The sequence below is a fragment of the Trifolium pratense genome, linkage group LG1, assembly GCF_020283565.1.
Source record: "Trifolium pratense cultivar HEN17-A07 linkage group LG1, ARS_RC_1.1, whole genome shotgun sequence".
NCBI classification, from domain to species: domain Eukaryota; kingdom Viridiplantae; phylum Streptophyta; class Magnoliopsida; order Fabales; family Fabaceae; genus Trifolium; species Trifolium pratense.
In genome coordinates, this window is record NC_060059.1 from 45,191,328 (window position 1) to 45,218,966 (window position 27,639).

Genomic DNA, 27,639 nt, shown 5'->3' on the forward strand with positions numbered 1-27,639 from the left:
TGGACAAGTCATGTCCAGTCTGAAATAGGCCTTCCATCAAAAAAAATTTTCATCATCCGATCCCAATTGTAGTCAAAATCTGATTCGTCTTCTACATTTGAAATCAAATTAGTTAACTCATCAAAAAAGGAACTGTTCGCACGAGTACCGAGATTTTTCTTTGCATTCTCTGACATGTGCCACGAACAAAGACCATGGAAAACACCTTGAAAAATATTCGGAACTGACTTCAACAACGCAGTAGCCTGGTCTGTATATATCGTCTGTGGTTTCTTATTAGACATGCACTTTAAGAATGCGGTAAATAACCAATGAAAAGTAGCAGCTGTCTCATCATACAGTAAGGCAGCACCAAATAAGACACTCTTGCGATGATTGTCAAAACCAAGAAAGGCGGCTGCAAAAATAAATGAACCAAATCAAAACAAATTACAACATATATAAAGCAATCATAAGTAAGTTATATACTGAAACCATTTACCAATATTAATGGTTTCAGTGTATATTTGTTTCTATCATATGTAGCTAGTCATGTGTGTATTTGTTTCAATTAGAAAGAACTACAATCTAATTGTTTACAAATGACATTATAATTGAATCAAAATCAAAATCAAGATCAAAAGCAAAATCAAAATTATACACAACTAGCTAGCTATGTATGGTTGGTAGGGGGATATACAAAACACCTAAAAAAAAGAGAAATATAACATTGAAACCATAAGTATGGTTTTATGGTTTCAGCAAGTGATCAGTGCATTTTGGCACATATTTTATGGCTTTGTACTTTGACGTATTGGAAGTTTTTCTAGCCTAATATTAACTTTTTACCATGTTTCTAAACTTTGGGTCATAATTGAGCTCTAATGTATTTCTTTGATTAATTTTCGGATTTAATTGCATGTTGATCCTTCTCAGTCCGCAGGTCATAACTTGAGCTACGAGTATCGGATTGAGGTGTGCGAATATGAGTTGGAAAGACAAGAGAAAAAGCTACAACTTTCATGTTAAGGCCAGAACCCAGTTCGGAGCGCAACGCAGTCAAATATTTACGTTTATGTTTCAGACTTTATAAAAATAATGTATTTTCTGGTCAAACTTATGTTTTTCGACCCGTAGCTTTTTAAGCCCAATTTTCTCTGAGTACTTAAGCAAAAACACAGCTAGGGTTTCAGGGAAAGTTGAGCATTCACGCAAAATAGAAAAGGAGGGATGCTTTGCTCTCATGGAAGCCTAAAAACCCTAGGTTGATTCATTGGTATACGGGAACATCGTTCATGACTTCTTGAGGTTCAATTCTTAATAGTAATTCAATTTATTTATTTACTGTCTTCTCTTATCAATTCATGCTCTTTATTTATTTATGAAACTCGAATATAGTGATGCTTAATCTCTGTTTCGATTTATATATTGCAAGACTTTTCGGATTGTTTCATCGCTTGTATGACTAGTTCGAATAGGAATTGATATAGGTTTTTTTGCGCTTAGTGTAACACCCAAACCCGTTAATTAATTAACTCTGCCTTTATAAAATCTTTTTCGAAAATACGCAGCGGAAAAATTGAAAATATGATTATAAAGCGCTGGTTTGAATATCACAAACTTCATTCAAAGATAATACTAATACATTTATCTAGTAAAATATTCGAATGAACTAAAAACAAAACCTCGCATCGAACGATGCGTTATTAGTTATACAAACGGATACTTTTCAAATGAAAGCTTAAGACCAACAGAGTATACTAAGAGGACTACATGCATATACATATAAAAACCCCTTTTTCCCTTGTCTCAATCAGAGCAGAGCTTCACCATTTCACTCGGACGAGGCTAACACATAACCTGTCAACCTGGACCCCCAAAGGTCCAGCAAATAACACCAAGCAGAGAGTTAGAAAACATAAACATAAATATAAATATAAGTGTGAGTAGTATACTACACACTTCACACGCTATCATACATTTCTAACTCACGCACATTCATCGTCAAATACGACTACCAATTAATCATTCATTCACAAACACACCAATCATATAGTTTCACGTCTTCTCGGACACTACCAAAGTGTTCATTTTATAGTCATGACGGACTCTACACTTGTTCATTTTATAGTCATGACGGACTCTACACTTGTTCATTTTATAGTCATGACGGACTCTGCTCACATACCAAGACATGACAACAATCACAGTATTAAACAATTAGTAAATACCAAAGCTTAACACATACGGAAAACACATTACAATCCAATCAGATAATGTCACATAACAATTATCAAATACATGTGCATTTACCCTAATGCATCTAATGCCAATTATCCAATGTCATGTCATCCCTAGACACGACTAATGCATGTGGTACCAATTTTACATTGTTCAGATTTCAGTCATGACGGACTGTTCAGATTATAGTCATGTACGGACTGTTCAGATTATAGTCATGTACGGACTCTACATCAGCAGTTTTACATCATGCAGGATAAGCGTCTCACCAATGGTGGACCAAACCAGTTTTTACATCATGTTGGATGCTGCTATTCACCCCATTTAAGATGAACCCAGTTTTACATCTTGTTGGATGCGTCGGAACTTACCGAACCACCTTATCTCCCTTGGATAAGCTCAATAACAGTTTTATATCATGTAGGATATGGTTATCATCAACCATCTCTCCTATAAAGAGGAGTCACACAGTTTTATATCATGTTTGGATATGGGCTCCAGATCTCGGATAACATAATCCCATCTTCGGCCACTTTTCATAAACATAATCCATTTTCATCAATTATTGGAATTCACATGATTCCCATAACACAATTATTCATGAATGCATGATTACTTTTAAACACATCAAATACATGACGCTATCTAGCTCGAAGCTATTCATTCACTGATGCGGAAACACAATTCCAACATCTAACACATTAGGATAACACAATATCCTATCACTCCAATCATAATTATTCACATGATAATTATCTGCATACTCATTTTTATACACACAAGGTTTCATTTACACTTATGTCATAAAACATACCTCATTCTCTTATCATTGCAAATTAATGATAAACCATCACATTGCTCACTTTAAGCTACAACTTATTGCATACACGTTTATCAATCATATAACGATTAACAATAAGCATTAACAGTATCAACATGTATCAACAATCATGTAAGGATACCCTTAAACCATGTTACAAGTGCCTAATTACACTTACGAACATCAACAAAAATTGCTGTCACAGAGGCCTTCGCTGAGCGAAGGCTCAGCGAGACATGGCGAACCTCACCAGGAAGTCACCTGCTCATGGCGAGCATTGGCGAGCTTCAGCGAACATGTTCGCTACAGCGAACTCCTGGTCGCTTAGCGAACTACACCAGAAAAATATCTGTTCTTGAGTTTTCTAAGGCGGTTTAACACCCAAATCCATCCAAAATACATTATAACATGTTATAAATGCAAAGTAAACCATCAATCATGCATATATCATACATATATACATAAATACACATTCAAAAACAACCAAACACCTCCAAGCATGCAAGATCATGCATTAAATTGTATTTTTAAGCAAAAACCACAAACATAGTAAAACATCTACACATACCCATTTCCAACTCCCCAAAGTTGTTCACCTCATGTCCTAGGAGTTTACTACTCATTTTAGGATCAAAAACATTTACTTTTCATTGAGTAAATCTCTCACAAAACCATAAGAAAATAGAGTGGAAAGAGTTTGGGAATGGAGGAATCGACATCCTCCCCTCTTTCGAATCACTCACGAATATGTAATCTAACTCTCGTACCTTAGCTCGACGAATCCACAAGCTTGCTCTTCTCTTTCTCTTTGGCTTTTGCCCTAGCTCTCAATCTTCCTTTCTCATGAAACATAAATTATGAGACTATTCATGGTTGACTTGCTACTTATAGCTCTCTCTATTCTCATGGATCAAAGCCCAATTGGCTAAGCCCAATAACCACTTACACGCCCCAAGGCCCAATCAACATAACTTCTCGCTCATTAACTTACGTTCTCGCTAAATGATTATTCGCCGCTTAATAATTTAATTATAAATCACGCCCTCGCGTAATAAAATAATTAAATAACGAATACTAAATTTTGGGTCGTTACAATTCTCCCCCACTTAAAAATATTTTCGCCCTCGAAAATGACTCGACTAAGAACAACCTCGGATGAACTCTCTCATCCGACTTTCTAATTCCAACTTACATTCTAACCAATGGGTTTCCTCATACTACCTTAACCAAAACATACAAAACACTTCATGCAAATTCGCCCATGATGGCGGCAAGGCAATCCTATACGTCACTTTTCCGAATCGTTTTACTTCCCTCGGTATTCCTTTATACCATCTCCGGTCAAAATAACACTTCTTCCGGATTCACACCAACAATCATTCAAATTCCAAACAAACCAAGTCTGACAAAATCAGTTTATTCCCATCTACACAATGAAGTTTACTACCAACAATAGATCAAGGATAGCTAATCCCTCGATTTGTCGATAGATAGTCAACAATCGTGACAACGGTATAAATCATTCTTATCAAACTACTTAAAATTTCAACTTAACACCTTACGGTACTCGCATCACCACTCCAAAACAAAACCACTTAACCCAAAATACTCCGAAAGACCCTTCCGTTGCATACTTCACAACTTTTCAAATTCCATAAGTTCTTAACTGCGTCGAATCTCACTCCAACCATTCATTCGGTAGCACAACTTCTACACTCATTTGTTGTCCAACTTCTCAAAGTTCTTAACACATTCCAAAAATATATTAACTCCAACCGTCAAATTCTTTTCCTTCGCAATTCCCAAATCGTTGCGTCGAACCCCATCATAACTGTTTTATTTTCCAAACAATCTCTTATCCAAATTTCTAGGTTCCTTAACACGACATTTCCAATGTCACTTTTCCGTCGAGGTACTTTTATCCAAAATATTACCTTAAGTCACTCGTCGACTAACTAACATTTCATCGTCCATGATGAAAATATCCAAAATATTTTATTTCCTTACCACATAGTATTACTATACTACTCCAACATATACGATGTTCCCAACATCACTTAGTCTCCACCGACTTTTCCATTCCATAAATAATTTTCCAATTGCTACAAAACATCTCTGATACTTACTTCAAGCATCACTTCCAAATTCTCAACACACATTTTCCAAACACAACAATCACTTATGTGTGAGATAGTCCTTTCCGCAAATTCTTACTTGACATAAGTCACTTTCTTACGTCTCTCTAATACTCGTGCTCGACACGTTTCCTGTAACACCCCGAACTAACTACCCTTAAAAACGTGATCTTAAAAACTTTTTAAAGATAAGTAGCCGGAGCGCTACGGAAAACATTTTATAAAAACGATCGTGCACACGACACGAAACGTCGCAGCGGAAAACATAACATAAAGGATTTTCAAAACAATGAACAAAATAGTTCAAAAGATAAATCATTTACATAAAACATAAGTTAAGATGTTCGCATCGGTATACGACGGAATACAAACGATCCCCGACTCGATGTTACAACATACCAGAGCACTAATATACATCACAACCAAACTAACTTAACAAAACTATACAAAGGTAGCCTACACTAGCTCCTCACCAAAAGTGCTCCACACCAAAACGATCTACAGCTAAAGCTCGATCGAAACCTCGACCTGAATACCTGAACCCCCAAAGGTCCAGCACATAACAAATAGGTAGAGAGTTAGTAAACATAATCACATACATACGAATATAGAAACGCACCTATATTCAACCTATCACATATTACTAACTCACACACATGCTTCCATAAGCAACACACCAGATAACACATACTCACAAATACACAACCAGATAGTTTCGCGTCGTTTCGGACCACACAAAGAACTCACATAACACATAACACATAATTGCACATTTACTCAAATGCGACTAATGCCAAACATTCAATGTCATGCCAACCTAGACACGACTAATGCATGTGGTACCATCTTCTTTATCAAGGAACTTACCATTGATATCCTTCTTTATTGGACAAGTCCAATATCCTTCTTTATCAGACAAGTCTGATATCCCTAAGTAATGCATGAGTTTATGAATGCCATGCATTTACCAAACATATGATAATCACTTAGCACGAAGCTACTGCTCACTACATGGATAACATAATCCATTAAACTTCTTTATCAGGCAAACTGATATTCTTCTTTATCGGACAACCCGATATACAAACATACATATACTTCTTTGACATTTTATATAAATGCCATTACACAACACAATTATTAAACATATAATAATTCCAAACCAAAACGAAACCAAATACATGGATACACACACTTTACAAACATTAACAAAAATTGCTGTCACAGAGCTGTTCGCTGAGCGAAGCCGTAGCGAACCCGTAGCGAACTATTCGCTGAGCGAACAGGTAGCGAACAACATCAGAGGGTGACAGGTACATAGCGAACAGGTAGCGAACTCGTAGCGAACTATTCGCTGAGCGAACAGGTAGCGAACCACACCAGAAAATATCTGTTCTTGAGTTTCTAAGGCGGTTTAACATTGATTCCACTCAAAAATACATCTAAACATGTTATAAATGCATAACAAGTGATCAATCATGTATATACCATACATATATACATGAATCAACAATCAAAAACACCAAAACACATCACACATACAAAATCATGTCAATTTCTTGCAAAATAAGCAAAGTTGCATAAACATGCAAAACCATCATCAAACATATACATATTCCCTCCTAGATGTTCATTAAGCATACTAAGATGAAAAGACATGTTTATGATAAAGAAAACTTCACCCAAACCCCAAAGAAATTGGATGAGAGAGTTCAGGAATGGAGGCTAGACACCTCCCCTCTCTTGGATCACCCAAGCTTATGCTTAACCACTCTCACCTTAGATTGAAAGATGATTCTTGGCCTCTAAACTCTTCTCTTGCTCGAGTTCTTCTCCTTGCTCTCCTAGCCAAAACCCTAGCTTAGCTTTCTCTCTTGCTAACTTCTAACTTCTCATGAAAAGTGAATTGTGAGACTATTCATGGTTTTGACTTGCTACTTATACTACTCTCCAATGGTCATGAACCAAGCCCAATAGCCTAAGCCCATTAAGCTCTCACACGCCCCAAGCCCACTAACACGACAAAGGTTTCGCTCACAAACTTATGTTCGCGATAAATAATAATAGGTCGCGTAAATAAATATTTAACACTAACCCAAAATATAAGCAAATATATAAAATATCGATTTACTAAAAATCGGGTCGTTACAACTCTACCCCCCTTAAAAGAATTTCGCCCTCGAAATTACCTAAGAGATAAAACAGAGAACGAACCCTCAACGCGGCATCTTCGGTTTCTTGCATACCGGACTCTTGTGACCTTCCTCGCCACAATTGAAACAAAACACTTTCACCCGACAAGCATCGGCCTTGTGCCCAAACTGTCCACAATTGAAACACTTGTCGCTTTTCCTCGGGCAATCATATGACATATGACCCCGCTCTCCACATTTGTAACAACTTCCACTTCCTTGCTTCTTCTTTCCACTTCCATTACCCTTGTTCTCATACGGCTTACCACGATCCAAACCTTTTCCTTTCCTATCATTCAGAGCCTTATAGTAGTTGGTCTTGGCTTTGCTATCTTCATCACAAATCCTTGCCTTGGTCATAAGGGTCGGAAAATCCCTGATTTCAGAAAATCCAATCAAAAGCTTGATATCCGGACGAAGTCCACTCTCGAACTTGACACACTTATCCTCTTCGGCTTCCACCGTGTTGTAGTGTGGACTAAACACACACAAAGCTTCAAACTTAGCCGAATACTCGGCGACTGATAAATTTCCTTGCTTGAGCTCCATGAACTCGATCACTTTCTTATTCTTCACATCAGCCGGAAAATACTTCCTTAAAAATTCCCTTTTGAAAGTTTCCCAAACGATAGCAACACCGTCCACTCCTATCCTGAGTCTCACATTCCTCCACCAAACGATTGCCTCCTCTCTAAGGGCATAAGTTCCCAAAGTAGTCTTGTTCTCCTCAGAACAACACATTGCTTCAAAGATGATCTCCACCTCATCTAACCACTTGATAGCCCCCTCCGGGTTATAGCCCCCGGTAAACAGAGTTGGTTTATGCGACATAAACCTTTCCAATCTTTTCTCACTATCCCTTCCTGGGTCATTATCCCTTACCACCAATGTAGTCAAAGCAGTCAAAGCTTGTGCAATCTGAGCGTTGGTCCTAGCAGCAGCCATGATTCCTGAACGAATCACAACTCGACGTTAGAATGTATTAACAGTGTACCCAACACATGCTTCATACAAGAGAAAGAAAATCCTAATGGCTCACATGAACCGACCTGCTCTGATACCAACTATTGTAACACCCCGAACTAACTACCCTTAAAAACGTGATCTTAAAAACTTTTTAAAGATAAGTAGCCGGAGCGCTACGGAAAACATTTTATAAAAACGATCGTGCACACGACACGAAACGTCGCAGCGGAAAACATAACATAAAGGATTTTCAAAACAATGAACAAAATAGTTCAAAAGATAAATCATTTACATAAAACATAAGTTAAGATGTTCGCATCGGTATACGACGGAATACAAACGATCCCCGACTCGATGTTACAACATACCAGAGCACTAATATACATCACAACCAAACTAACTTAACAAAACTATACAAAGGTAGCCTACACTAGCTCCTCACCAAAAGTGCTCCACACCAAAACGATCTACAGCTAAAGCTCGATCGAAACCTCGACCTGAATACCTGAACCCCCAAAGGTCCAGCACATAACAAATAGGTAGAGAGTTAGTAAACATAATCACATACATACGAATATAGAAACGCACCTATATTCAACCTATCACATATTACTAACTCACACACATGCTTCCATAAGCAACACACCAGATAACACATACTCACAAATACACAACCAGATAGTTTCGCGTCGTTTCGGACCACACAAAGAACTCACATAACACATAACACATAATTGCACATTTACTCAAATGCGACTAATGCCAAACATTCAATGTCATGCCAACCTAGACACGACTAATGCATGTGGTACCATCTTCTTTATCAAGGAACTTACCATTGATATCCTTCTTTATTGGACAAGTCCAATATCCTTCTTTATCAGACAAGTCTGATATCCCTAAGTAATGCATGAGTTTATGAATGCCATGCATTTACCAAACATATGATAATCACTTAGCACGAAGCTACTGCTCACTACATGGATAACATAATCCATTAAACTTCTTTATCAGGCAAACTGATATTCTTCTTTATCGGACAACCCGATATACAAACATACATATACTTCTTTGACATTTTATATAAATGCCATTACACAACACAATTATTAAACATATAATAATTCCAAACCAAAACGAAACCAAATACATGGATACACACACTTTACAAACATTAACAAAAATTGCTGTCACAGAGCTGTTCGCTGAGCGAAGCCGTAGCGAACCCGTAGCGAACTATTCGCTGAGCGAACAGGTAGCGAACAACATCAGAGGGTGACAGGTACATAGCGAACAGGTAGCGAACTCGTAGCGAACTATTCGCTGAGCGAACAGGTAGCGAACCACACCAGAAAATATCTGTTCTTGAGTTTCTAAGGCGGTTTAACATTGATTCCACTCAAAAATACATCTAAACATGTTATAAATGCATAACAAGTGATCAATCATGTATATACCATACATATATACATGAATCAACAATCAAAAACACCAAAACACATCACACATACAAAATCATGTCAATTTCTTGCAAAATAAGCAAAGTTGCATAAACATGCAAAACCATCATCAAACATATACATATTCCCTCCTAGATGTTCATTAAGCATACTAAGATGAAAAGACATGTTTATGATAAAGAAAACTTCACCCAAACCCCAAAGAAATTGGATGAGAGAGTTCAGGAATGGAGGCTAGACACCTCCCCTCTCTTGGATCACCCAAGCTTATGCTTAACCACTCTCACCTTAGATTGAAAGATGATTCTTGGCCTCTAAACTCTTCTCTTGCTCGAGTTCTTCTCCTTGCTCTCCTAGCCAAAACCCTAGCTTAGCTTTCTCTCTTGCTAACTTCTAACTTCTCATGAAAAGTGAATTGTGAGACTATTCATGGTTTTGACTTGCTACTTATACTACTCTCCAATGGTCATGAACCAAGCCCAATAGCCTAAGCCCATTAAGCTCTCACACGCCCCAAGCCCACTAACACGACAAAGGTTTCGCTCACAAACTTATGTTCGCGATAAATAATAATAGGTCGCGTAAATAAATATTTAACACTAACCCAAAATATAAGCAAATATATAAAATATCGATTTACTAAAAATCGGGTCGTTACATTTCCAAAGGCTAACTTTCTTATCCCCAAACATCCAAAGGTAACACTTCGCACTTAGCTTCTCAAATCCTTCCAAGAAATGACTACTCGGTTCAAACATACTCAACCTTTATAAATCCTTCCTAGGCTCTTCTTGATCACCTAGTAATTCTGTATTTAAATCTCAGCTACTATCAAAAGTTGATTTCCAAACAACCATGATCTCCGTCTTGTTGATTCCAACACAACTCTCATCAGATTCCTCTGAAAACTTTTCATCAACAAAGCTTCCATCTTTATCACTCTTCCTCCTCTTTGAGGATGAACCATCAAGTGAAAGACAACCAAACAATGGAACATTCTTGCTACGAGTTCCGCTAGAAACACCACCAATCCCACTTATTGTAATCGGGTTTTCAGTTCCCTAACCACACCTTTCATCCTTGACATCAATCTCCCACTTAACTTAACCCTCAAGGTACCCACCATTCGCATACTCGTCGTATGATCATCACTAGGTTTTCTTACCCTCGACGCACACGTCTTCTCCGTTTCCCAGCAACGGTGTTCACTTAACATTCAATCTCCTCCACCGTTCCCCAATGGCCACATTCTCCCTACGGCTAAACAACTTCATTCCGACTCACTCCGAAATGATCATCTGATACTTCCTCCAAAATATTCTCCAAATAAGAACTCCACTTCGAACAATGCTACTCAATCTTAAACAATCCACTTCAAGAACATCTCTATTCGTCCTTACTTCTCGCGTTCGAAACATCTTGGAGAGACAAAATCTTCTCCCCCACTTATCTCAAACCCACCTTTACACTTCCACTAGAACATCCGGTGTAAGCACCTAACCGTCCTATCGATTCCAAATTTATTCCTCCCAAGAGAAATCTAATACCGACAGCATTCACATGCATGTCGTATGCAAAGGGTAAACATAAGGTAAGATATCTAAGCATCTACTCAAAACCCCGGTGCAGTCCTCTTGACATACACACCACTACAAAATACATAAACACACTATTCCCATCTATGCTAATGTAACAACCTACGTAACAACTAGCATACATAATTACTACCACATGTCTGTACATATATTTATAACTAAACTATATGTAAGACAATGAAACATCCATGTACACAAGACATCGAGTCAAGTACATGCATTACATTTCATATCACTCACAGATATGAATTCCACAAAATCAATTCAAACATGTATATATATATATATATATATATATATATATATATATATATATATATATATATATATATATATATATAAAATATAGCATGCTTTCAACAACTTCTCAATCACGAGAATACATTCACACTTAAGTAAACACTCAAGCTATGAACATAATAATACACAACAAAAACAGACAGACACAACTGGCACACATGCTCACTCGATCTGAATACACAGACCGGCTCTGATTGACACATAACCTCACAGTCCGAAGACGACCTGCTCTGATACCACTATTGTAACACCCAAACCCGTTAATTAATTAACTCTGCCTTTATAAAATCTTTTTCGAAAATACGCAGCGGAAAAATTGAAAATATGATTATAAAGCGCTGGTTTGAATATCACAAACTTCATTCAAAGATAATACTAATACATTTATCTAGTAAAATATTCGAATGAACTAAAAACAAAACCTCACATCGAACGATGCGTTATTAGTTATACAAACGGATACTTTTCAAATGAAAGCTTAAGACCAACAGAGTATACTAAGAGGACTACATGCATATACATATAAAAACCCCTTTTTCCCTTGTCTCAATCAGAGCAGAGCTTCACCATTTCACTCGGACGAGGCTAACACATAACCTGTCAACCTAGACCCCCAAAGGTCCAGCAAATAACACCAAGCAGAGAGTTAGAAAACATAAACATAAATATAAGTGTGAGTAGTATACTACACACTTCACACGCTATCATACATTTCTAACTCACGCACATTCATCGTCAAATACGACTACCAATTAATCATTCATTCACAAACACACCAATCATATAGTTTCACGTCTTCTCGGACACTACCAAAGTGTTCATTTTATAGTCATGACGGACTCTACACTTGTTCATTTTATAGTCATGACGGACTCTACACTTGTTCATTTTATAGTCATGACGGACTCTGCTCACATACCAAGACATGACAACAATCACAATATTAAACAATTAGTAAATACCAAAGCTTAACACATACGGAAAACACATTACAATCCAATCAGATAATGTCACATAACAATTATCAAATACATGTGCATTTACCCTAATGCATCTAATGCCAATTATCCAATGTCATGTCATCCCTAGACACGACTAATGCATGTGGTACCAATTTTACATTGTTCAGATTTCAGTCATGACGGACTGTTCAGATTATAGTCATGTACGGACTGTTCAGATTATAGTCATGTACGGACTCTACATCAGCAGTTTTACATCATGCAGGATAAGCGTCTCACCAATGGTGGACCAAACCAGTTTTTACATCATGTTGGATGCTGCTATTCACCCCATTTAAGATGAACCCAGTTTTACATCTTGTTGGATGCGTCGGAACTTACCGAACCACCTTATCTCCCTTGGATAAGCTCAATAACAGTTTTATATCATGTAGGATATGGTTATCATCAACCATCTCTCCCATAAAGAGGAGTCACACAGTTTTATATCATGTTTGGATATGGGCTCCAGATCTCGGATAACATAATCCCATCTTCGGCCACTTTTCATAAACATAATCCATTTTCATCAATTATTGGAATTCACATGATTCCCATAACACAATTATTCATGAATGCATGATTACTTTTAAACACATCAAATACATGACGCTATCTAGCTCGAAGCTATTCATTCACTGATGCGGAAACACAATTCCAACATCTAACACATTAGGATAACACAATATCCTATCACTCCAATCATAATTATTCACATGATAATTATCTGCATACTCATTTTTATACACACAAGGTTTCATTTACACTTATGTCATAAAACATACCTCATTCTCTTATCATTGCAAATTAATGATAAACCATCACATTGCTCACTTTAAGCTATAACTTATTGCATACACGTTTATCAATCATATAACGATTAACAATAAGCATTAACAGTATCAACATGTATCAACAATCATGTAAGGATACCCTTAAACCATGTTACAAGTGCCTAATTACACTTACGAACATCAACAAAAATTGCTGTCACAGAGGCCTTCGCTGAGCGAAGGCTCAGCGAGACATGGCGAACCTCACCAGGAAGTCACCTGCTCATGGCGAGCATTGGCGAGCTTCAGCGAACATGTTCGCTACAGCGAACTCCTGGTCGCTTAGCGAACTACACCAGAAAAATATCTGTTCTTGAGTTTTCTAAGGCGGTTTAACACCCAAATCCATCCAAAATACATTATAACATGTTATAAATGCAAAGTAAACCATCAATCATGCATATATCATACATATATATACATAAATACACATTCAAAAACAACCAAACACCTCCAAGCATGCAAGATCATGCATTAAATTGTATTTTTAAGCAAAAACCACAAACATAGTAAAACATCTACACATACCCATTTCCAACTCCCCAAAGTTGTTCACCTCATGTCCTAAGAGTTTACTACTCATTTTAGGATCAAAAACATTTACTTTTCATTGAGTAAATCTCTCACAAAACCATAAGAAAATAGAGTGGAAAGAGTTTGGGAATGGAGGAATCGACATCCTCCCCTCTTTCGAATCACTCACGAATATGTAATCTAACTCTCGTACCTTAGCTCGATGAATCCACAAGCTTGCTCTTCTCTTTCTCTTTGGCTTTTGCCCTAGCTCTCAATCTTCCTTTCTCATGAAACATAAATTATGAGACTATTCATGGTTGACTTGCTACTTATAGCTCTCTCTATTCTCATGGATCAAAGCCCAATTGGCTAAGCCCAATAACCACTTACACGCCCCAAGGCCCAATCAACATAACTTCTCGCTCATTAACTTACGTTCTCGCTAAATGATTATTCGCCGCTTAATAATTTAATTATAAATCACGCCCTCGCGTAATAAAATAATTAAATAACGAATACTAAATTTTGGGTCGTTACACTTAGCAAAAAAGGGTTGGTCGAACTTTGTCATGATACAAACCGTGTTCTAAGTGACGCTTGTTCACTACGCATGGTTAATTGAACACATTCTTTGCTTAATCGAATGAATTCATATAAAACTGCTTATCGCTTGTATAATCGGTCTTATAAACCAACCAAGGCATGAATATATAAACAATATTTTATGTGAACCGAGGATAGAATCATAACGAAGTTTTCCTAAAACCAATGGATTGATCGTCTTTTTATCAATTGAATTTCTAATACTCTTTCGATCTAAACAAACCCAAAACCGGCCCGCCTTCTAATTGTGTTATTCATTGTTCTTATTTTTACTAATTATTAAATTAGAGGTCCTTGTGAGACGACCAAGGTTAACTACCTTGTTACTACTTTTCTTAATTAAAACTTATTTTGATCGCGAAACGACAGCGATCAAATTGGCGCCGTTGCTGGGGATCTCTGATTAGGATTAGTAAAATTTAGAACTAATTAACGTTACTAACACTTTTTGTTTTGTGAGTTTTTGTTGTGTTTCAGGTTCTGACGTTGAATTTTGCAGTGAAGCTGAAAAATAGTTAATTTTCGGTTGATATCTCATATTGATCCGAAATTTGGTCCACAAATCCGAACAAAATTAAGGAACAAAACTTTCGTATCTTTGATACGAAAATTGAGGCTGAAATTGCGAAATTCCTTCGTTTAGACCACTTTTTATTTTTTTTGAATTTTCCATACATTTAAAAAAATCCCAAAAAATTATATTTAGATTGTTTTGATTTTTAGAGATTTTAGGTGTTATTTTTAATTTTTTTTTTAGATTTTATTTGACTCGGTTTTTATTTTTCTCTTCATTTTATTTAGACAAAAAAAAAACCAATAAAAAAAAAATGGGAGATTCATCGGACCAGTTGGCTTATATCATAAATTGATTGGATGCAAGAAAACAACAATCTTGCTATCAAAATTATATTCCAACTGTGATGTGTAATATTTGTTCTTCGAGTTTTCATATTAGTGATGATTGTCCTACATTTTTAGATACTTTTTGTGGTGAGACGCAATTTGTAGGTAATTTTCAAGGACAATACTATCAAGAACAAAATTCATATCCTGCTGAGCAGTCTATTTGGTCATATCCACAGTTTCAGCAAATTGATTCATTGGTGGTTGAGCCACAACCTAGTTTGGAAGAATTGATAAAGCAGATGGCTGAAAATAATAAGCAAATGGATGAATGGATGCAATCCTCTCTTCAAAGTTTAGCAGTCCAAGTTGAGCAAATAGTCTCCAATGCCCATCTAATTCAAGAGAAGAAGATGTTGCATGATGATGTACAACCTGCCGCACTCTTAGAGGTAATGCAATGTGATACAAGTGTTGATGAAACTCCAGGTGAGCCCATTGAAACAATACTTGTTTCTGTTGATGAACACAAAATAAGCAACATAAATTCAAGTGAATGCATGGAAGAGATCACACCACAAAATTCCTTCGAATATGTTATAAATGAATTATATACTTCGCTTGAAGTCGATAAGTCTTTTGAAATTTTTGCTTCTAAATGTGATGTTTGTAATGTTTGTTGTGAGATCAATGCAGCCATTGTAAGTGAAGAAATTTTGATGCCGACAACCACTTATGCAGAAATTCAAAAGAATTCAATAACAATTGAATTTGACACTACAAGTGTGGATGTTAGCCGCAAGCAACCATTGCCCATAGCGGAAAAATTGTTGATGGAACCTCTGATTAAGCCACGCAACATGCAGTTGTCCTTCACTATTTATGCATCTCTTCCACCTATTTTATCCGACTCACCAGTTAACTGTGGATTTTGTGATTCCCGTGCTTTTGTTATTGCAGGTCCACCATATACATTGGCTATTCCTCCTAAGCCACCAGATTTTTTACTAAAGGGCAAGTCCACTTGCCACTTGCTTCTTCCTGTTACGTGTATTCGTAGTGTGGAACGACCTCCTCCAAAACCACCAGACATGAAAGCTACACCTTAGCCCTCGGGTGTGTTCCTTCCTTTTTCTTTATGCTTATTGTTATATATTGCGGACAATGTCTGTTTTAAGTGTGGGGGGGGGGACATTTAGTCATTTTATTTTTTTTGTCAATTAAAAAAAATAGTAATAATAAAATAAAAAATAAATTTAGCATGCATGTGATAGGACTCGATCTCGATTACGATTAAACATTAGGATGCAATTGTTATGAGTAGTTACATGTTTTAGGACTAGAGCAATATAGCCGTAGGATTGGTGAAATTTTTGGAAATTCTCATTTTCATGCTTGATATGATGATCTTTGCACCTTAATGCAAAACTGCTGAAAAACTTGCAAACTTAGTAGTGGCTTGATAAATCTTTAAAATACACAGTCATTATCCTAAGTTGTCTGAGTATAGAATATGATAAAGAGGTATGATTATGACTAAGTTTGGGGGAAAGCTGGATTACTTGATTGTAGGATCATGGCTAGATTAAATGATGGGATACTACACAATAAAAAAATTAAAATTAAAAATAAAAATATAATAAGTTCTTGTGCCCGAAACTGGAGGAACAATAATGAATATGTTGAGTTCCTGTGCCTAAAACTGGAGGAACAAATGATGTGTAGGGTGCTCTATTCGGAGTAACAGGTTGGACTCATTACAAGTGAGATCCCGTCAGGTGAAAAGGTAGAGTAGCACCTAAAGCATAACTAAAATGAACTTCAGTAGTATCTCTGCGTATAAAAATCAAAAAGCCTGTGAGAACAAGAAAAGAATAGCTTCCCCTCAAGCTGAAATCTAAACTCAAACTCTAAGTTGTAGGAAAGAAAAGGTAGCTTAGTATCTTGACTGTGTAGTTTTTGAGAAAGATCATGTCATGACTCTGGTTGACAGTAATAGGCAGTACACACACGCTTGATTATCATTGACGGTTGATATACAAGAGTTATGCCAATCTTTGAAATACAATCCATGGTTTGAGCTTGAATCTTAGAATGTGTTGATTGCTTATGACGTTGTATCATGCTTTGTTATCTCTAAAAGAAAAAAAAAGTTTTACTTGAGTCTTTAAGCTTGAGTTTTGCTCATGAGAGCAAAAGAATAAGTGTGGGGGAATTTGATCAGTGCATTTTGGCACATATTTTATGGCTTTGTACTTTGACGTATTGGAAGTTTTTCTAGCCTAATATTAACTTTTTACCATGTTTCTAAACTTTGGGTCATAATTGAGCTCTAATGTATTTCTTTGATTAATTTTCGGATTTAATTGCATGTTGATCCTTCTCAGTCCGCAGGTCATAACTTGAGCTACGAGTATCGGATTGAGGTGTGCGAATATGAGTTGGAAAGACAAGAGAAAAAGCTACAACTTTCATGTTAAGGCCAGAACCCAGTTCGGAGCGCAACGCAGTCAAATATTTACGTTTATGTTTCAGACTTTATAAAAATAATGTAATTTCGGGTCAAACTTATGTTTTTCGACCCGTAGCTTTTTAAGCCCAATTTTCTCTGAGTACTTAAGCAAAAACACAGCTAGGGTTTCAGGGACAGTTGAGTATTCACGCAAAATAGAAAAGGAGGGCTGCTTTGCTCTCATGGAAGCCTAAAAACCCTAGGTTGATTCATTGGTATACGGGAACATCGTTCATGACTTCTTGAGGTTCAATTCTTAATAGTAATTCAGTTTATTTATTTACTGTCTTCTCTTATCAATTCATGCTCTTTATTTATTTATGAAACTCGAATATAGTGATGCTTAATCTCTGTTTCGAGTTATATATTGCGAGACTTTTCGGATTGTTTCATCGCTTGTATGACTAGTTCGAATAGGAATTGATATAGGTTTTTTTGCGCTTAGCAAAAAAGGGTTGGTCGAACTTTGTCATGATACAAACCGTGTTCTAAGTGACGCTTGTTCACTACCCATGGTTAATTGAACACATTCTTTGCTTAATCGAATGAATTCGTATAAAACTGCTTATCGCTTGTATAATCGGTCTTATAAACCAACCAAGGCATGAATATATAAACAATATTTTATGTGAACCGAGGATAGAATCATAACGAAGTTTTCCTAAAACCAATGGATTGATCGTCTTTTTATCAATTGAATTTCTAATACTCTTTCGATCTAAACAAACCCAAAACCCGCCTTCTAATTGTGTTATTCATTGTTCTTATTTTTACTAATTATTAAATTAGAGGTCCTTGTGAGACGACCAAGGTTAACTACCTTGTTACTACTTTTCTTAATTAAAACTTATTTTGATCGCGAAACGACAGCGATCAGCAAGTTATAAACTGAAACCATTTACCAAGAGTAATGGTTTCAGTGTATAAACTACTGAAAGTCAAACTTCAGATATATTCCAGTTTTAAATGAACCAAATCAACTCAGTACTAATTTAAAAGCAAAAAATATTAACCTAATGGACAATATTGATTGTTTGTTCGGTACATTGTAACGAAACTGATGACATCGCCAAATAAAGAATAATCCAGTTGCATAATTCCATCTTCCCAAAAAATGCTAGCTATGTCTTCTGCAGCATCAACTTGCATATCATAATAAAAAGATGGTTTCGACATAGCTTCATTCCTAAAAAACTCTTGAATTACAGTTGCTTCACCCCTCATCATCTCCTTTGAACGAATTGTCATCAAATAATTCTTTAAGTCCGAAAATCGAAATGGGAGATTCTCCGTGCCTCCAACTCCTTGACCCATGACTTCATAAGACGTCCTCATCGACATTCCAGCTTTAGAATTAATTAAAGCAAGTTGTCCTTGAACTTCATTTACTTCTCGGAATGATCTGAGGTAACGGTGATGCTCTTTTCTATGTAGTGAATGACAGTGTGTCCCTTCCCATCTATATATCTTATAAACATTCAATGCTTCATCCAACTTGAGATATATTCCAGCTTTACAACCAACCCTTTCCTCCGGTCTCTCTTTCACTTTTTCAAATTCAATAACAACCGGACTGTCTGATCTTGGCTTGTTGTTCGGATTAAGCAAACTTCCTTTCTTAAAACCTTCTTTGTTACAAACATAACGTATGTAATGTATCTTATCCGACTTCTTATTCTTTGAATTATTCTTCGACTTCAACATACTCTTGATTGAAAATCTAGTTTTATATGCATACTGACCATAGAAATCTTCAACCTCTTTAATAGAATGAAATACTAAAGTTGTTGAGGCAAAATCCATTTTAGTGTTTTAATGACAACAAACCTTATGGAATAAATGTTAAGTTTTATGAATGGTGATCTACTGATGTTTGCACTTGAGTTTTTGTTGAAAGATAGGTAATGACAAAAGTGGACAAGCTAGAAGCCACTCACATCAACAAGTGAATTTTATATACTCAAACAATGAAAGAATCGGAGTAGCATCAGATGATCATAACAATAGCATCACAAGCTTCATGAAGATTTTTAAAGGATGTTGTTTGAATTATAAGAGGTTTCATTTGAAGATTCAAACAAGAAAGCAAGTTTCATGGTTAATAGTCTTCCTCATCACCACAAGGTTCACAATGAGTATTAAAGATTCAAGGAAGAATATGAAGATCATAATTGATGGAAATACTTGCATCACGAACTACAGAAGAACATATTTGATGTTATCATATCAAAGCTCACATTGAGTTTTGTTACATGCTTTGAGGATTTACTACTACAATTAACATCAATTGGAAATGATGCATATGTTGAAGATCTCCAAAACCTACTCAAAGTTTCATCTTAGCTTCTCAAGACAAGAATGATCTAAGAATGATTTTCCATGGATTTACAAAGGAGCTTATGCACCACAAGGCATCAAAGTTTTAATCATTGTCTAAAGCTAGAAAATGATAAATCCTCATGATGAGTACTCCCACGCCTCCACTAAAAGCATCTCAAAGTACTCAATGAACAAGCAACAATGTGTGCAAAACATCAAGAGGAATTGTGGAAAGTTTTACAGCAACATGAAGATCCCTCTTTAAGAAAATCTTGAGATACTGTTTCAAGAATGATCTGAGAACATTCTTAACAGACAGACTGCGCTTTTGAATATAAGCACGTTTTGGATTAAGTGCTTTCTGATTTTATAAGTCAACTTTGGACAAAACAAATAAGCACGTTACAAAGTGATGCGCTGCAAGTATACAGCCTTGCCGCGTGTAGTTTTAAAAGATTATTGATCCCACAGAGACCAATAGTCGACCTACCGTTATCTAATGTTACGTTGTAAATCTAAGGCTAAATAGTAAATAGTAGTAGAATTTTTAAATAAAACAAAAGAAAATATTTTTTTGGGTTTTTAGAATAATAAAGCGTATTGCTAGGATGAGCTCTTAGTTGCTTCACCGGGTTCGATATTTAATTCGCGCTAAGTAAAATTACTACCGCATCTAATTGTCGTATTTTAATAAAAGCGATGCTCCAGGCGAAAGCCGTTCTCACTTCCAGCTCTCACAACTCTCATCATGAAATTATAAAATACTTATCAAAGTAGTTTTCGTGCTAAGTAAAATTACTACACCACCTAGTTGTCGTATTTTAATAAAGTCGATGCTCCAGGCGAAAGCCGTTCTCACTTCCAGCTCTCACAACTCTCATCATGAAATTAATAAAATACTTTACAAAGTAGTTGCATTACTTCTAGATATTTAGTGGTGTAAACAATTAAGTTTTCGAATTATATTGGTTTAAAAACACTAATCTCAGCTATCGCGAATCTTGACTAATGTTGTAGATTATATAGGTGATGCTAAACTCTCGTCTCACATCCGCTAATAAAGTACTTTTTGAAAACCAAATATAATTAAATTACTTCTAATCCTAAGTGGGCGTTCTTCCGAATTAGAAATAATTATCGACTCTAATCCTAAGTGGGCGTTCTTCCGAATTAGAATCAATGTTCAGTTTTTACTATCTAGTAGAAATCTCAAGTGGCGTTCTATGTTGATCCTACTTTAATTAATTCTCACTCTCGTGACAAATTATAGTCATTTAAAAATAAAAACTGCTTAAAGAAAACTTAAAAGAAACTAGCGCGCGAACTAACTATCGAAACCCTACTAGCTACTAATCACACATCCTAGCAATATTAAATTAGCTAGACATAACTAAAACTAAAACTAAAGACGAAATAAATAAATAAGCGGGAAATAAAAACATAAAGCAAATAAATAAATAAAGCATAAATAAATAAAAACAATAAAGAAAAATAAAAGAAAGAAAATAAAATAAAAACCTGGATAAAAGCTCCAAGGAATAACGTCGGCACAAAAGAAAATAATATTCAACTTTAGAAAGAATTCCCGCAAAGGCTTAAGAATTCTTTCCAACTAACTATACGAGTTATATTCTCGTTTTACAAGTTAATTGTTACAAAGTTGCGTGTCTAGAAAGTGGAGAAAAGGGACCTATTTATACTAATTTCACAAGAGACAAAACATAAATCTGGCCGATGTGGGACTTTAGCAAATTAGCGCGTGACCGTTTGATTTCAGGAATGGCCAGGATGAAGAAAGCACATGGCTGGCGCCATGTGTGCATGTGGCGGGTGCCACTTGGTGCATGTTGGCAGGCGCCATCTTGGCCTGGTTGGCGGACGGCAACGTGTGTTTGGTGGGCTGCACATGTGTGGCCCAATTGGCTGCACATGTGTGGCCCTTTTTGTCCATTTTTGCTCCTTTTTGGTCCGTTTTCGTTCCTTTTTTCAACTCGTACAATTTTTATCTGTTTATTTAAAATACGAGAAATAAGTAACGATTCATAATATAAAACTTCGAAATCGAAATAAAAATAATTAAAATATAATAGTAAATTAACTAAATAAATAGCACATTTTTAGGCGTATCAAACTCCCCTAAACTTGAACCATTGCTTGTCCTCAAGCAATTTAGCTTGCATGTAGAAAACATGTAAAATGCGAAGCAACTCACACACACAGACTTAGAGGAAAATAACATCACAAGTACTCATACGTGGTCAGAAATTCAAATCGGCTAAGATTAATTAGTTAGGTTCTTTACACAATCAAGAAGGGTATTTCAACGACACACAAAGTTCTCCCTCTTATACATATCAAATTTGGATCATGCCGTTGTACTAAAATCTAAATCTTCTCCTTTGTTTCATCCTTTTTCATTCTAGACAGTCACATTAAGACCCTTTATCTATGTCACACACATGGTAAGAAAGCCGGTTAGCGTCTTTGTTCATCTATTTCAACTCGCAATTAGCTTGATGATACAAATTTTGATGATACAAATTTTTGTATTAGCAATCATATAAATATTTTTTTTTTCAAGGTTTAACCGTATTACCACAGTATGACCTCATATTATTTTATTCTTTAAGGTTTAACCGTATTACCACAGTATGACCTTAAGAATTTGCTTAGATGATTCGCTTATATTCATCGACAAACCTACTTAATGTGTGACTTTATAGATGGTGTCCGACTGGATAGATAAACTACTAAAGGATTCCACAAATTTAAATCAGGAGATTTTGGCACAATGGTTATTCAAATTGATATCTATACTAGGGAGACTTCTGGGTGTTGGAAAAATACCGATTTTGTTGTGAAATTCCCTAATTTCCTTAACTTAGCCTCTCGTCTTTTCTTAACCTATATACTTTCTAAGTGAGCTATTAGCCTAAGCCTTTGAAAAAAAAAAAAAAATTATTGGTTCAAGGAAAGGAAAAATTTAAAATTTACCCAAAAATAGTGCTATTATTTTATTTGCGAAAAGGGAAATTGTACTAAAAATAAAATAACTGAGAAATAAAGTAAGGATGGTAGAATACTCCCCTAAACTTAAATCCAACTGTGTCCTCACTGTTGAGACTCAAGTGTAGCTTTGGAGCACAAAACCTGGTGGAGAGATCATGAGGGAGGATGTTGATAATTTTGGAAATTGTTGAACTGAAGCCTCAAACCGCCTAGCTCTTGTATGACATTGTCGAGCTGTTGTTGACGGTGCTCTTCGGAGCTCTCCCACCTATGATAATAGCCCTGCATCTCATGTTGGTTTTGAAGAATTTGGTTTTGCTGGGCTTGCATGAATGTCATTTGTTCCATCATCTCCTCTTGTTGTTGGTGCATGGCATAAAATAATCCATCGCGCTCTTGATTTAGTGCATTTTGGGCGCGTATCTCATGGAGTACATCATTAATAGTGCTTTGCCTTGATGAGGAGGAACTACCTGCAAAAGTGTTAGAAAAATGTGTAGTGTGTGCAGGTGGAACAATGCTTGCGCCCCCACCAGCAGCAACATTTGGAGAAATGTGCGTGGGAGCTCTATTAGTCGTAGAATTATTAGTATAGCAAAGATTTCTCGGGTCACGTACATCCGTTAGCCATTGGTTAGGAAGGGTGATATTATTAAAAACACGATTTTGAATCATTAAATCATATCTACCATCTTCTCTTAACCTTACTAGGTTCATACTCCTTACCATATCTTCATCGATTAACCGAGGTGGAGTATGTTCTAAATTTCTCAATTGAGGTCCTAGTCCTATGGCTTTAGCTATGGTCGTGATTAGCCCTCCAAAAATTATCGCTCCGCCCCGACTTGTATTAACTTGTGAAAGCATATGTGAAAATAAAAACGGGACGGTGTTAATTTTCATTTTTCTAAGTGCAGCAAACATGTAAAACATTTCTTTGGAGTTGACCAAAAACATTTTCCCTATGGAATCTATAGCATGGTCACGCCATGCTTCATTTTAAGAGTGTGGGAAATTGAATTTTGTTTGCTTTGAAAAATGCTTTTTGACCAAAGACTACTCTTTTGATTGAATGCACATTTAATTTATGTTTGACCAATTAAATAGACATTTGTAAGTGCATATACTAATCGACTAATAGACGGTTACGAAAATAATTGAAAATCATTGAAAATAATTTCGTAATAATGATTAAAATAAATACTAATAAAATACTTAATAATGTATTGAAATTGAAAAGAAAATGTTTGAATGAAAATATGCTGAAATAAAATCACACATGAAAACAGGGAAACAATTCAAAGAAAAAGAAAGCAAAAATAAAAGAAAACGATAAAAGTCATGGGTTGCCTCCCACGTAGCGCTTTTGTTTAACGTCGTTGGCTCGACTTATTAGAGGTGTAAGCACTATGAATCTCCGATTAAACTCCTAATTAATCTTGGTTTCCATCGCCATTTGTCAACCCATCTCCCATACCCTTCACTCTTTATTTTCTTTTTCCTATAGGGAAGTTCAGAGGTCTGAACGTGTGGTGGTGGTTCAGGATCAATCTTTATTATCAGTTTTTCGGGTCTAGGTTTATCTTATTCATTAACCACCTCAAAGTCTAGTCTCCCTTTTTTAACACTAATAATTTCCCTATTGTCCTCTAAATTTTTCTTTTTATACGGGATTTCATACAAAGGGGCATTAGTGTTAATGTTTTTCAGCTCTTCTACATCCCTTTTAGATTGGGATTCTACCTTGGCTTCCACAAGCCTTTGGGTGAAAGGGGTCGGTGGATTGTAAGGGGGAGGAAGAATGTAAGATGCTTCCTTCTCTACCTCTTTGACAACCTCCTCTTTAGGTGGTGTCGGTTGAACTTTCGCAATCTCTACTCTTTTCTCATTAGATTTCTCATTGATTACATTATCACTCTCTTTAAGATTTTCAATTTGACTTTCATTAGTTGTTATGACGTGTACATGACTCTTAGTGAACGATCCTAGAGATGCTTGTGCAAGCAAAGAGATTTGAGTCTCTATTGCCTTGCTATCGGCCGCGAGGGACTCGACCTTAGTGTTTAACTTCATGAAAGCTTCATTTACTTCTTTATTTATGCGAGTTTGTGTTTCCACAAACTCTAGCCTAAAGAGTGTTTGAGTCTTAATGAAATCCTCCATTAATATTTCGAGATTGGATTTATAGTGATTTTGTGGTTCCTCATAATATTGGGGGTGGTGGTCGTAGAGGAAATATGAGTAATCCATTTTAAAAATTTAAAAATAAAAGTGCCTTAGTCTCTACGGTGCAACATTGGAGTTACGATATTGACTAAATTGGTCCCCGGCAACGGCGCCAAAAACTTGATGCGCTGCAAGTATACAGCCTTGCCGCGTGTAGTTTTAAAAGATTATCGATCCCACAGAGACCAATAGTCGACCTACCGTTATCTAATGTTACGTTGTAAATCTAAGGCTAAATAGTAAATAGTAGTAGAATTTTTAAATAAAACAAAAGAAAATATTTTTTTGGGTTTTTAGAATAATAAAGCGTATTGCTAGGATGAGCTCTTAGTTGCTTCACAGGGTTCGATATTTAATTCGCGCTAAGTAAAATTACTACCGCATCTAATTGTCGTATTTTAATAAAAGCGATGCTCCAGGCGAAAGCCGTTCTCACTTCCAGCTCTCACAACTCTCATCATGAAATTATAAAATACTTATCAAAGTAGTTTTCGTGCTAAGTAAAATTACTACACCACCTAGTTGTCGTATTTTAATAAAGTCGATGCTCCAGGCGAAAGCCGTTCTCACTTCCAGCTCTCACAACTCTCATCATGAAATTAATAAAATACTTTACAAAGTAGTTGCATTACTTCTAGATATTTAGTGGTGTAAACAATTAAGTTTTCGAATTATATTGGTTTAAAAACACTAATCTCAGCTATCGCGAATCTTGACTAATGTTGTAGATTATAAAGGTGATGCTAAACTCTCGTCTCACATCCGCTAATAAAGTACTTTTTGAAAACCAAATATAATTAAATTACTTCTAATCCTAAGTGGGCGTTCTTCCGAATTAGAAATAATTATCGACTCTAATCCTAAGTGGGCGTTCTTCCGAATTAGAATCAATGTTCAGTTTTTACTATCTAGTAGAAATCTCAAGTGGCGTTCTATGTTGATCCTACTTTAATTAATTCTCACTCTCGTGACAAATTATAGTCATTTAAAAATAAAAACTGCTTAAAGAAAACTTAAAAGAAACTAGCGCGCGAACTAACTATCGAAACCCTACTAGCTACTAATCACACATCCTAGCAATATTAAATTAGCTAGACATAACTAAAACTAAAACTAAAGACGAAATAAATAAATAAGCGGGAAATAAAAACATAAAACAAATAAATAAATAAATAAAGCATAAATAAATAAAAACAATAAAGAAAAATAAAAGAAAGAAAATAAAATAAAAACCTGGATAAAAGCTCCAAGGAATAACGTCGGCACAAAAGAAAATAATATTCAACTTTAGAAAGAATTCCCGCAAAGGCTTAAGAATTCTTTCCAACTAACTATACGAGTTATATTCTCGTTTTACAAGTTAATTGTTACAAAGTTGCGTGTCTAGAAAGTGGAGAAAAGGGACCTATTTATACTAATTTCACAAGAGACAAAACATAAATCTGGCCGATGTGGGACTTTAGCAAATTAGCGCGTGACCGTTTGATTTCAGGAATGGCCAGGATGAAGAAAGCACATGGCTGGCGCCATGTGTGCATGTGGCGGGTGCCACTTGGTGCATGTTGGCAGGCGCCATCTTGGCCTGGTTGGCGGACGGCAACGTGTGTTTGGTGGGCTGCACATGTGTGGCCCAATTGGCTGCACATGTGTGGCCCTTTTTGTCCATTTTTGCTCCTTTTTGGTCCGTTTTCGTTCCTTTCTTCAACTCGTACAATTTTTATCTGTTTATTTAAAATACGAGAAATAAGTAACGATTCATAATATAAAACTTCGAAATCGAAATAAAAATAATTAAAATATAATAGTAAATTAACTAAATAAATAGCACATTTTTAGGCGTATCACAAAGGAATTATGGATCAAATCTCTACATAAGATAATCTCTTTTGGGATCAACAACATTTGATGGAATTTTAAGTATATGCTTTCCTAGTCATAATTCATGCAATGAATTATAAGTTTGATCTTTCATGATCTTTTATGGTATTGATCATCCAATGAAAATACCTGATCAAATATCCTAGACCAATCAAAATGCAACAACACAATTTGAACTATGAGTTGTGATGTACTTGCAAAAGGACTATGT

General features: G+C 35.9%; 1 protein-coding gene across 1 annotated transcript; it reads right to left on the reverse strand.

Annotated features, from left to right (window-relative positions):
• Window positions 1-8: 8 nt before the first annotated feature.
• Window positions 9-19,799, reverse strand: LOC123894921 (protein FAR1-RELATED SEQUENCE 5-like). Its single transcript, XM_045945057.1, has 2 exons — window positions 19,010-19,799; window positions 9-397 (listed from the first exon to the last, which is right to left on the reverse strand). The coding sequence occupies exons 1-2, from the start codon at window positions 19,797-19,799 to the stop codon at window positions 9-11; spliced, it is 1,179 nt and encodes a 392-aa protein (XP_045801013.1).
• Between the last annotated feature and the right edge of the window lie 7,840 nt (window positions 19,800-27,639).